Below are 13969 nucleotides of genomic sequence, written 5' to 3'. Positions count from 1 at the left end.
TACAAAATACCCTAACAGAAAATACAAGAAAAAAGAACCTAAAGTAAATAAGTATAGCAAGTCAAAAAAAATCATTGCAACTGGGGAGAAAGGGAAAGGAAAACCCCACATTAGAGGGAAAGAACGAATTGAACAAGAGCTAAAAGAGGGCCGAACCCAAAATTGTACTATTGTGGATAGCCAGTCATTGGAACACTCTAACGCTGCTATTTTTTCTCCGATCTCATTAAACCCTGAGCCTTTGCAGGCTGATCATAACTTAATCGAACACATAAGGGAGCTTTTTAGAACATTTCTTACCCCATTAGAAATTTGATTGAAGAAGATTGAGACACAGCTAATAGATGTGGCTGCTTCTCTTAAGACCTCGTCTAATATCGGTCCATCAAAGGTTGTGGAAGGGATAAAAAAAGGTACAAAAAACGTACTAGTGGGCCCCCAATCATCTAAAGTTTTAATAAACACTACAAAAGCTAACACCCTGACACCGGTTAACATTGAGAACTGCATAACAGAAAAAATTCATCAGCCTTCTGGAAATTCATGCATAAATAAAGATTCTAACAGGGATGCTAAATCGGGAAATATAGTCATAGATTTGCCCCCAGAAGTATCGCCTTACCTGGTGATTTTAACGGGCGTCCCCGAATTGAAAGAGGATAAAGAAGAATCCTATGAATCCCTGAAAAATAAGGCCCAATATTGGCTTAACACAAACCGGCCACTTCCCTCGAATAAGACGAGTAAGATCCTAATGGTTCGTAGGGTTTCCTGGGTGGGGGCAGAAAGAAAAACACTACAGGGGGACTGTATCCTGGTCAATTTTGAAGACCAGGAAACGGTTGATTACATCTGCTCCTGGGGGAACCAGCATATAAATGAGACTATCCAAACCAAACGATTATCTTTTTTCTACCCTCCTAGATCTCATCTTTACCTACCAAATGATGATAACTGGGTGACTGTAAAAACTTGTGATAGAAGAGCGGGCATAAGTAAATGGGGGAGGCAAATTAACAGGGGGTTAACACATAGCGACACCTGGAGAGGACTACCTACATCAAATCGCTATAGTAGCTTAGAGACGGTGGATTGACTCCTTCAGACTGGCGTTAGTTTACCGCCTCATTGTTCTAGAACCAATAAACAGTACAAAAGCTTAGATGACCCATTAAACGATCCCAAAAGAGTAGCTAATGACGGTGGGATACAAAAAAACCCATTAGATTCTCCAACAACATCCAAGGCTTTGTCTGACGAATTTGATAATCAAGAGTCAGAAATAATTACACATTCTGACCGTGGTTTAGAAATTGCTCTATCTCCAAAAACTGCCCGTCCTATAGCACAGCCCGACATAGATAACAACTTTCTTTTGGCAGAAATACATTCATCTGCGGCTTGCCCTTCTGATGAGGAGTTAGATACCGAACACAACATTTCCCTGATGGAATTAAATCCGTGTCCAGATTGCTCACCTGACAAAGACTGTCAACAAGTAATAGCAAGGGGAGAGCTTACCCTTTTATCTTGGAACATAGCAGGTCTAGCAAACAAAGTAGATGATTCCATCTTCTGTGATCTAATCGAAAAGAATGATATTATTTGTCTTCAGGAGTGCTGGGAGCAGGTTGAGATTCATCTTCCAGGGTATCGCACATTTTTTACCCCTGCAACACAGTCTAGGAGAGGCAGAAACTCGGGGGGGCTTTGTACCTATATCTCTAACATGGTAAATTTGGAAATAAAGAAACAGAGTACAGAGGGGCATAATTTTTATCAGGTCCTCTGCCTAATTGCAGGAGGAAATCGATTTATACTAATTAATTTATATAATAATATCCCGAAGGATGACCTGAACAAAGTATTTGAAGATCTAAACAATTTAATATTCGGTACAATTGGTTCGGAACAAAATGACACATGTATCATTTTGACAGGAGATTTTAATTGTCACTTATGCCCACATAACAATTCTGGTATATGTGGAATGGTTAACCTAATTGGCAACCCATGTACACATTTTGAGCATACTGTAGTGGGAAATATGTTTAACAGTCTAATTTTTGATTGGGACTTGGGGTTTGCTAATGAACTGTGTATGTCACAGGTTCATTTCCAACCCACTTTTAACGGGCGAGGTTTAGAGTCTGTTATAGATTACACCTTGGTTAGTATTTCTCATGGTCGTAAAGTCCTGATGTTTAAAACATTAGACACTGCTATGAGTGATCACTTTCCGATTAGCTCAATTTTCCTTATCAATAGGGGAACTAGAGCTGTCCCAAATGTAGTGGAAAATCTCTCCCACCATGCCATTTCTTTGGCAAGACAAAATGGATACGCCATAAAATGGAATAAGGTCGACCCTTCTGATTTCCTCCAGAACCTGATACTGGACCAATATAAAAATGTCAGGATTTGCCTAGAGGATCATCCTGATCCTAGCTTGACTATTTGCGCCTTTGACCAGATTTCTTCATTTATCGCTAAAAAGTTAACAGGAACCCTACGAGAAAAGGCCCACCAAAAATGTTTTGGGTGGTTCAACTCGGACTGTTCTAAGGCACACTCTAACTTAAAGCAGATTTTAAAGAAAAAACCTAAGGATATGCTAGAGGTTAGAGCTGCCAGGGCAATATATAAAACATCGATAAAAAAACGGAAGTGGGAGCTCAAGGAGAATGCGTGGAACGCATTAGTAAAGGCAAGCTCCTTGAGAGATAATATCTCGTTCTGGAAAGCAGTAAACGCCCCCTTCTTCGTTGAAAGGAACTCTGATAAGTTGGATCCTATGATAGAAGAATCAACATGGGTGGATCACTTTACTGAGCTCTACAAAAAAGATGTTTTGCATTGTATAGCCTCTAAACCCCTAACCCAGCAGCCTGCGATTGAATCTATTGTTCCTGCCTTATTTCCTGTAGGGATTGTTTTTTCACCTTCTGAAGTGGAATTGGCCCTACAGGAATGTGCTAGAAACAAAGCCCCCGGGCCTGACGGGGTCCCGGTAGATATATATAAAGATACTGTCTCTTTGTGGGCCCCCTTGTTGACTAATGTGCTAAATAGTTTTAATATAAAGGGATTCCCATCGACATGGCAGGAAGCCATTGTGGTTCCTATTTTTAAAAAGGGAGATCGAACTGATCCCAAATGTTACAGGCCGATCTCCCTACTTGATTCACTTATGAAAGTGGCGGGTAGAATCATTTTAAATAGATTGCACACGTGGGCAGAGGAATGTGATGTTATTTCCAAGTTTCAGTACGGTTTTAAGGCTGGCCTAGGTACTGTTGAACAAGGGCTTAACTTGGCTTTAATAACTGGCAAGTACATGAAGGCAAAAAAGGGTAATCTTTTTCTGACCTTTGTTGACCTTAGTTCAGCATTTGATTGCCTGGACCACGACGTCTTATGGGATACTCTATTAGGTTTGGGCATAGATTCAAACATCCTTATTTTTATTAAAGCATTATATAGAGAGGCAGGGGCTAAGGTGCGTTTCGGAAATAAAGGGGAGTGCACTGGCAAATTTCCGATTATGAAAGGTGTTAGACAGGGTTGCATTCTGGCACCTTTTCTTTTTAACTTGTATATAAACGAAGTGGCAGATTTTTTAATCAAACAAGAACTAGACTATCCTCAAATTCATGGCACCGCAGTTCCTATTTTATTATACGCTGACGATGCGGTTATCATGGCTAGAACTCAGTTGGGCCTCCAAAAGGCATTAACTAGTTTTTCTTTCTTCATGAGTTCTAGGGGTTTAAAAATAAACATAGGGAAAACCTTTACCATGTGCTGCTCGTCTAAGAATAAATTACCTTGTAAGACTTTTATTGATAAGTCTAAGATAGAACTTACTACCACTTTTTCATACTTGGGGATTGTTTTTTAATCAAAAAGGTACTTGGAAAACAGCAATTAGGGCCAGGAATTTTGCCTTTGCCCGTACCATAGGAGCAATTAGACAGTTTGCCAATAAATTAGGGGGCAGGCCTGTACGTATTTTAACGGATATCTACAAGTCTAAATGCATATCAACCGCTTTATATGGATCTGGTATATGGGGTATTGCGGACCCCCAGGAAATTCAAGTAAAAGAAAACAGTTTCCTCCGCTATCTATTAGCGGTCCCCAAATCAACTTCAACATATATATGCCATAAGGAATTGGATCTGGCCTATATATCGGATCTCATTAAAATCAACCCATTACTCCTATGGCATAAGATATGGACCTCAGAAGAAACTGTTTTTAATAGATCTATTTTGAATGATTGCCTCAGACTAGAGAGATGGAAAGACATTCATTGGATTCTTTATGTTAAGGAGTTTATGACTAAAATGGGCCATCGAGCTTTTTTTGATAACCCCTCCTCGCTATCTTTGATCTCCAGAAAGGCTTTTAAGAAAAGTTGTCTTGATTACCTGGAGAACAAAAGATGCCTTGAGGAGAGGACTAAGCCTTCTGTAATTCAATATAACGCATTTGCCCAGGGCCCTGGTTTGCACCTTTATCTGTCTCCTGACTATCCTTGTTATGACAGAATGTTGCTATCGCGCCTGAGAACTGGTACTTTTTACAGGTTGATAACACTCCCAGTGAGCAATGATTGGTCTTCTAATTTAATTAATTGCCCCTGTGATGATCTTGCCTTGCAATCTTCAATACATTGTGTTTTCTTTTGCAAGTATTATGCTTGGGGAAGAAAGAAATATTTGATTCCCCTTCTTAAGATCTGGGGCCTAAGACAGTGCAAACTAAAATTGCTCCTATTGGAAGATGAAATAACTATTAGTGCAGTATCCAAGTTTTTAAAATTCGCTATCCGATGTAGATTAACTCTGGATTAATTTCTGGTAGTGTTTGTTTTTACGTTTGATATCCCCTTTTATGATGAACATAATTTGTATGAAATTCGATTTTGTTCTTAATTATGTTTCTTTTGACTGTGCTTTTATGATTTTAACTTTAAAAATCGAATAAAGCTATCTTGACTTGACTTGACTTGACTGATGTCCATGAATACTTTGGTCACGATTTCCCCAGGGAACAACCAAAAAGCTTCTGACCCTAGAAGGGACTCTTAAAGACAGATGACTTATGTACCCCTTCTCCTTCAAGTTCCCCACAAGGAACTGGGTCTTCAAATGACTGCCCTTCCTGAAGCTATGCAGATGCCTTTCAATGGTTAAAGGGCACATCAAGCAGGAATTTTGCTTGCATCTGAGTGACACACACAATTGCAGTGAAGTCCTCAGCCCCCTCTAACCATCCACGTAAGCCTTGCTAAATCTTTCACGAGGTACTATGAGTTTAATAAGTTCCAGTCGCATAAGTTGCAGTCACATATTTGTACATATAGAAACCTTTGTTAGAAAAGCACACATTTTCAGTCTATTGAGTTTAGTGGCTATCTGTCAGTGTGACTTCTGACTGGTAACTGTGTTGCCGCAACAAAGCAGCACATAAAAAAGATAAATTGGGCATAGAGAGATAATTGTTGAAGCTGGCCCACAGAGAGGTGCATCCAAATGAAAAGGTTTGGTTCAAGTAAACAACAGGAGGATTAAAGAGGGAGCAGATAAAGATGAAGCAAAGAGTCCAACCACCTAGCAGCTGAATTCCAATGTGCACCAGAGAGGAAGAAGTTTGCTTGACAAGCAACAAGAAAGTATCTACCCAGCCCCACATGCCACTAAATGTAATTCAGAGAACTAAAGAGTCATTTAAGAAAGGAAAGAAGATTAAATGAATGTGCCTGCTGTCTTACAAAAATGTCACCCAATGATTTGCCAAGACCCCAGAGCTATATGGAAACACCTCCAGAGGAGCAATGAAGAAGAATGAACAACGTGACATTCTGGATGTCTGTTTCCCAAAAAAAGCATTGGTGGGTCAGTGGGAAGGTTTACAGTTGCTGGTGTATTTGGAACTATACCAGCACTAAGTTCTAATAAGGAAATTAAGGCGTCTGGTACAGGATGCTGACAGTTCTGAGAGCATGAGCCCAAGCAATGGATATGTGAGGAAGTCAGAATCCAACATAGAGTCTCCACAGTTTGTCTCCCCAAGCCACAGACTTAGAAGGCTCTGCAAGAGGATGAACCCCTGATTGGTAGAAAAAAGGTCACAGGTGATGAAGAGTAATGTTCTAATGTAAGCAGGCCGAAGGCTCGTGATGGCCTTACCTTCCACCACAGCAAACATCATGGGGCAATGGGTAACACACTTCAGCTACTGGCTCTGTTCACTGTGAGTGATGGTATTTTGCTTGTGCATATGCCTAAAAAGCAGTCCACTTCAGTGTCAGTCTGATGAGCCAATGTTTACTTTCATTTCAGGTTTTTCACTTAGGTTTGCAGTGGGTCATTTATATGCTTTTTTTGGTAAACACATGTACACCCCTTTTAGAAATCAGAAATTGTGTTGTACCTTTTATGACTTTTAAACTATTTAACCCCTAATGCGTATGCTTGCGAAAATAACTGCTAACAAGCATTGGCATAGCCAATAGGTCTCGCCTTTGGGACATTAGAAGTGTTTAGTTATCCAGCACAATATCCTTGGTGCAACAACATCAACTGTTGCATTTTTTTTTTTTTTTTATTTCTTTATTAAACAACCGTCAGCAGAGTACAATGGATACCATCATTAGGTACATCAAATCACACTATGAACGTACAAGAAGTAGTACAAATGAAGAAGTACAACATATGAAATGCAAGGATAACAACTGATCTACATGGCATATATTAGGCATTTGATGAACGCAATAAAAACAGGCTATATCGCCCCGTGCATGATGGTATATGTAACAATACAGAATCATGTTGCCCGTCCCAGACATCACAAGAATAGGAAAAGGATCCCTGGGTAATGCGTCAGGCATGCAAGCTTAGGAATCAACAGTGAGAGGATGTGCCAGCAGATATAACTTCAGTGGGCCCCATAGATCACGTGCTAATTTGTTCTTGCCAAAGAATCATATCGCCCAGCCATTCCTTAAATTTAGGCGCACAGCCACGTCCCCACCTGCAGGCCACGCGGCGTTTCGCCAAAACCAGGCAGAAGGAAATAAACTTACTGTGCATGGTAGGGATGGGCACAGTATAACCTAAGAGCGCAGTGAGTGGGGATCTAGGAAGGGGTGCGGTGGTCATGGAATCAAGAGCATCAAACACCCGCTGCCAGTAGTCATACACCCCAGGACATGCCCAGGCAAGGTGAAGAAAATCTGCCTGCCTGCCTGCACCGCCCGGCACCTAGCACAGCTGTCAGAGTCGCGCAACCCATATCTATGTAACCGCACAGGAGTGTGATAATAACGTTGAAGATATCGGTAATGTATAATACGTAGCCTGCTGTTCGAGGAGACCTCCCCAGTCTGTTTGCAGCAATAGGTCCATTGCTCATCAGTGAGTTTGTGGCCCAACTCTACTCCCCACTTAACACGGGAATTACAAGGCAAGTATTCATAATCAGAGTAGAGAGAATGGTAAAGGACAGACACCAGATGACTAGCGTTCTTCGCCTGAAGCACCCGATGCAGAGGCGGCAGGGTAGGAGACTCCAAAGGGAACATGGAGTGGCACGCTCGCACCTCATGTCTCAAGTGGGCATACAAAAATGTGTCCATGGTAGAGGGCGGAGGGTCATGACATAACTACTGGAGAGTGCGAAATTTACCTTTAACAAAGAGGTCCCCCCAAGTGCGAATATTCCGTGCGCGTGCCATGTTTCTAAAAATGCCCTCTTGCAGCAGCGCCACATAAGGGTGATAAGTCAAGGGAAAGAGAGGGGAATAGAGATATGGTGCAGACGTATGTGCTAGAATACGAGCCCAGGCTGCATTTGTGCAATCAATGGAGGTAGGTTCTTTCTCATGAGGAGCCACTCTGGACAGTATGACACCCTCCAACGGGATGGGATCCGATAACCAATGCTCAGTGGCTACATGAGGGGTGGAACGGGGGTGGAACCAATAGTGAGCATAGTGTGCCTGCGCATTAAGGTAGTACAGCTCAAAGTTTGGAACGTCCAAACCTCCCTGATCGTACGGTCGTGCAAGCGTGTCCCATTGAATACAGGGTTGCCTACCCCCCCCACACCAGTCTAGTCAGTTCCGACCGAAGGGTGCAGAAAAAATGGCGCTCAGGGGTATAGGGAATATTAAGGAATAAATAAAGAAATTTGGGTAATATGACCATTTTAATAAGGGATATGCGGCCCGCCATAGTAAGGGGCAATGCTATCCAACGGGTGATGCAACTAGCAATGTGGTCCATAGCGCATCTATAATTGAGGCGCATGAGTTCGTCGTGACCCTGATCCCAAGATATTTGACCCCGTCCTCGCACCACACGATCGGATAGTCCATCGCAAAGGGAGTAGTAGCACTCGTCAAGGGGAAGAGTTGCGACTTGGACCAGTTGATATTTATGCCTCAGAAGCTGCCGAAGCGCACAACTTCACGCATAATCGGGTTCAAATTTTGACTCGGGTCTTTTATATAAAGGGTGACGTCATCCGCATATAGGGATATAAGGATAAGGCGTAACAGGCAACGTAGACCTACTTGTTGGTAGTGCTGTCTGATTCGCGCCGCCAGTGGTTCCATGACAAGGGCAAAAAGGAGGGGGGAAAGGGGGCATCCCTGGCGGGTGCCGCGGGATAGGGAAAAGGAAGGTGAGGCTTGCCCGTTAATCAGTACTCTCGCTGGGGGTGATGTATACAGCAAGCAGATCCGGGAGAGGAATCCTACGGGTAGTCCCATACACTGAAGCACTGCGAATAAATAATCCCACTCCACAGAATCGAAGGCCTTGGAGGCGTCTAAAAAAACTGCCGCCAATGCCAGCTTGGAATCCACCGTCTGCAAGATGGAAAAGAGGGTGCGGAGATTATGGGACGTTGCCCTGCCTGGTATGAACCCCGACTGATCGGGAAGGACCAGTTTGTCTAGCAGGAGGCGCAGACGATTCGCTAAAAGCTTAGCAAGAATCTTAGTGTCCGTATTCAGCAAAGACAGCGGTCTGTAGGACGCGCATTGGTCGGGAGGCTTACCTGTTTTTTACGACGAGGTGATGAGAGCTTCCCTCATGGAAGGCGAAAGGATTTGGGCCTCTCGGGCTTCAAGGAAGACTTCTTTCAACACAGGAAGCATCTGTTCGAGATATGATTTATAAAAATCCACAGGTAGACCGTCAGAGCCCGGAGCCTTACCCGACCTCATCTGCATAATAGCCTCCCTGAGCTCATCGTCCTCAAAAGGCGCAGCCAAATACTCACGTTGTGAGTCCCCCAACCATCCCAGAGTAATGTCCCCGAATAGAGGTGTGTAGTCTGACCGGGAGGAGCGTTGCGTGTTATATAAGTTTTTGTAGAATGAGGTAAAAGTGCGTAGTATGTCTTGGCTATCTCTATGACGAATGCCGTCCTCGTCCACCACCTCCAACACAAAGCTGGAGAAGCGAGGTTGCTTAATCTCTGTGGCTAGGGCTCGGCCAGGCCGCTTCCCCTCCCCGTATCGGCGAGCTGTGAAATATTTGCCACGGAATTTCACTTCTCGATCAGCAGTAGTAACATAGTCAGACATTTTTTCTCGAAGCAGTGCTCTACGATCGCCTGTGCCCTCCCTCCAAATATCAGTCTCAAGCTGCTGGATCTCGACCCCCAGGCGTTGTAAGTTACGTCTAATGTCGCGGAGGACGCCGCAGCTCTTAGAAATGCATATGCCACGGAGGGTGACTTTAAAAGCCTCCCAAAGCGTGGAGAGAAGGTCCACGGAGCCCTTGTTCCTATCAAAAAAATCTTCCCCCAGTTCAGCCTGAAAGACAGTATCTAAAAGGGACTCCGGGAGGAGACACAGGAAGCGAGGGGTGACTACCGCACTGGGCGGGACTATCTCGAGGCTCACAGGGGCGTGATCAGAGTATTTTCGAGCAAGATGAGTGACGGATTGAATTCAAGGCACCAAGCCTCGTGAACAAAGCCAGTAATCGAGCCGAGACCACATAGTGTGACCAGAGGTGTAATATGTACCCTCCCTCCCAGTGGGATGCATATACTTCCAGGCATCCACCAGCCCGTGTTCTTCCAGTATACCCAGCAATGTTTCACGTGCCTTAGTGTTATGGTAAGGCTGAGGGTTGGAGCGATCTTCTACTGGGTGTAGTGCTATGTTAAAATCACCCCCCCCCCCCCCCCCCCCCAAATCACATGTGTGGATCCCATATCTAATATTTGGCCCCAGAGAGTAGAGAAATATTGTGGATCATTATGGTTAGGGCCATAGCTACACGCAAGGGCAACTGACTGTGTGCATAAAGTACCCCACACTATACAACTGCGACCAGGGACGTCACAGTATGTGCCTCCTAGTATGAATGGTTTATTCTTTTGAATCAGGATAACAGTGCCTCTAGAGTAGGTGGAGTAAGAGGAGAAAGCTCGGGCAGAGGCACATCTGGTACCAAAACTCGAGGGCGAACGGGGGCCCATATGGGTCCCTGAAGCAGTGCAATGTGCACCTGATGCCGGTCTAAGTATGCCAGAATCTGTCGCCACTTACGGGGGTCACAGAGACCCCTGACAACATCAACTGTTGCATGGCTAAACACTTATAAGGTCCCAAAGGCGAGACCTATTGGCTATGCCAATGCTTGTTTTTTTTCATTCTGGTGTTTGTAGTCCTGATTTTTTTTAATGGTATAAAAATGAACTACAAGTCCCACGATGCAACCCAAAATTCTAGACTGGATGAGTTACCCACGCCTGTACCCGAGAAACTTGAAAGCTCAGACCTCGTTGCTGTGTACTCCCAAAAACAAAGGATGTTCCACATCTGTATGGCCATGCGAACGGGTGCAATATTATATATTTGGTAGCTTTACATACCCACGTCCAAGGCAGTTAAGTACGGGAACATTAAATGTGAGTTAAAACCGAACATGATTTATGTACTAGCTATTTTCCAATCCCTCAGATGACCTTGGCTCATGCTACAACCCACCTTCGCCCCACCAGGCTTCCGTCGAAGTTTGCACAATGAATAAGCTGCTGTGGTCCCAGTGTCTGCTCACAGTCACTGGCAACCCCATGGGATGTAGACACGTCCCTACAGCAGGGTCAGTGTCCACTGCCCTGGAGCAGTGTGTATGTGTCTTGAAATGACTACTGCGGCCTAAGGGTTTGTCCGAAGCCGACCTAAGCGCTTACTTTCAGACAAGTCTCTGTAGTCGAGCTCGCCAGCCTATGGTTTGATTGGAGCATTACACTGATCTAAAACTGTCTGTGTACGGACTAGGGAAAGTCTGTGGCTTGATCAGCAATGGTATGCGCGCGCGCCGGTTCCATGAGGCATCCGGTGAGGAGGCCGTGGATCAGCAGGTGCACAGGGCGCTCTGGGCAGGACAGGGTCGTCTTACTGCGCTAGCCATGCAAGGAGAGGCAAGACATTTCACAGCTCACTGCTTTATGCCAGGACACCAGCTCCCTGCATTCTGTAAGTCCTACATAGCCACAACTGCCGAAACTCTGATTTAATACACACTTCGACATCCTACACAAATCCATGGAGTGATTATATATTGCATACCGTCTCGGGTATACCCAGCGCCGCCGCAAACCCCATGTCTGGAGGACCCCAGGCCTAGACTTGTATGCAGATTACTACCAGGTGTGCCTCATCAACCAAAGCTGAGAAAGAACACAGCTCCCAGAATGCACTGGGATCGGGAACATGGCGACCTGCCTAGGTGGTATACTGTGTTGTGGCATCATCAGATAGAGAATTGAATGAATTTCTGCATTGCTATCACTGTTGGCTGCTGGAAGCGTGGAAGAGGGGTTTCAGCAGCATGTGGATGAAGTAGACAGAGGGGAGCGGGTGGGGACACAGGGAAATGGATAATGACATCAACAGCCTGTGGTCTGGCCCTCCCCAGCCCCACAGTTATGGAACACGGAGCGCTTGTGTTGCCATTCACGTAGTCGTTTCTGGGCTGAAAAGCACAGGCCCCAAACTTCGGTAACCAGCAGGGGTGTAGCTCCTATTGATGCATCTGGTGCAGTGGCACCGGAGCCCATAGGCCTAATGCTTAATTTGTAAACAATGCCAGGGTGCCAGGGGTCGGCACTCGCCGGGAGGCTACTGCAGCTTGCACCACACATTGCCCCTGTCATGCTGCCAGTGATTGTAAAAGGCACAACCACTACATGTCCCCAAGCGACGCTCCCTCTTCTTGCCTGCAGAACACCCCACTCTTTCCTCTTACACTAGCAGCTTGTCCTCCAGGGCGATGCAGAAGTACTCTTCCATGTTAAGACGTGCCATGGTGCTGGTTGAGGGTCCAGGCCGAGGGTACAGAAGGGCCACGCGTGGGATTTGAGCCATACAAGTCAGAAGCGCGCTCTGCTTTAGTAACCATGGAGCAGCCGGGCCACATTCTGTTACCAGGGCGATGCATCCTGGATGTGAAGGCGGGGCTAGCGAAGAGAATGGAGGGAAGACAGAAAGGGTGTTGAACCAAAAAGTGAAGGCACGCGAAAAGAAAGTAAAGGAGAGAGTTTGAAAAAGGCGAACAATGAGAGGAGGGAAACGATGGGAGAAAAAAGATGAAAGAAGGCAAGCGGGGGCAGAGGGAATAAAACGAAGAAAGGTAGAAGCGAGTGAATTGAGTTAAAATAATGGGAGCCTATGGAATGAGAATGTCAAACAAGCACACGAGTGGTGCGCGCGTGCGCACCACAGCGAGATATCTGGTTTGAATTATCGCGCACGCGTCTGGGCACGATAATTCAAACCAGATGGTGCCTGTGCGGGTAACCGCACGCAATAGGCCGTGGGCGGAGCAAAGGCAGGATATGCGCCTGCCTTTGCCCAATTGCATGCAGTCTGTGTTAAAAAGACGCACGCAAAGGCCAATAGCCTGGGACAAAACCAAAAGCACGAGCGTGTGGTGAGATTTCTAAAGCCCTTACATAAATTCGAGCAGCGCATGCGCGCTGTGCAAGGCTAGACCTAAAAACATTTGCAGGCTTGCCAAGGCCAAGCGATTTAATGGCCTCAGATAAGCTGCAGAGGTAGTAGAGGAATGACAAGGCATGCAATTACAGAAAGGCAACACAACTCATAAATGGGGGCGAGCGGGTGTCCCCTATTTCACACCCATGAACTCAAACAGTAGGAGCATAAAACCTATTAAATCCTGAGAGCACAACACTTGAAAAGTAGGGTGGAACAGACCTATTCCTTGAAACACTATTCACAAAAAGATGTGGTACAGTGCTTGTGAGTTTAGTTAATTTCTCAAATAACATACACTGTACTTTGAATAACCTGGCACACTTAAAAATGAATTCTCCATAGGACTAAATGAAACTGCAGGTCAATGAACAATATCTGCAGCACTACATTGTCAGGTAGCAATGACTAGGCCCCTGATTATGAAGTAAGGAATCAAGAATTAGGTTTTTACCACACCCACTAAATACCATTATAATGGGATGAGCTGTTAAACAGTAGTAAATACTTCCTGTTCCAGGTTTTTCTCTTGGAAATGGGGCATATCATGAGGACTTCTGCAGGTTTCGCCTTTTTTCCTCAGATTTTTATCCTTTTGATACATTTCAATAAATTTAACCAACTCACAACTCCAATCTGTGAGTGAACTCCTGTTTGCATAAGGGTCGGAATTTGATCCTCAACTCATAATCAAGGCCTCAGACGTACATGCAAAACAGCAAATTACAATGTTTAGCTCTTAAATCAGGTGAATATATTTTGTATAGGATGATCACGGTACCTCTTTCAGCGCACACCTCTGGATTCCGCATGAGATCCCTTCTGCTGCATTGTGCAAGGTAAAGAACATTGGGATTGGCTGTTAGGGAAGAAGGATAGCAAAGATCAGTCAGTACATGATCATTCACAGGCGACCAATCCATGCCTCGTGTCTCT

The 13969-nt window shown here is 44.8% G+C and overlaps 1 protein-coding gene across 7 annotated transcripts in view; it reads right to left on the bottom strand.

Moving 5' to 3' along the window:
• Positions 1-13969, bottom strand: part of SLC35D4 (solute carrier family 35 member D4) — a 642891-nt gene that overhangs the window by 427866 nt on the left and 201056 nt on the right. For all 7 annotated transcript variants that reach the window (XM_085605764.1, XM_085605763.1, XM_085605761.1 and 4 more), the window contains one exon: positions 13815-13892. In XM_085605764.1, the coding sequence (XP_085461890.1) occupies positions 13815-13892 (78 nt within the window). The remainder of the gene's footprint in view (positions 1-13814; positions 13893-13969) is intronic.

The sequence above is a fragment of the Triturus cristatus genome, chromosome 5_1 (assembly GCF_964204655.1).
Source record: "Triturus cristatus chromosome 5_1, aTriCri1.1, whole genome shotgun sequence".
Classification (NCBI taxonomy): domain Eukaryota; kingdom Metazoa; phylum Chordata; class Amphibia; order Caudata; family Salamandridae; genus Triturus; species Triturus cristatus.
This window is presented reverse-complemented; position numbering and strand designations above follow the sequence as displayed.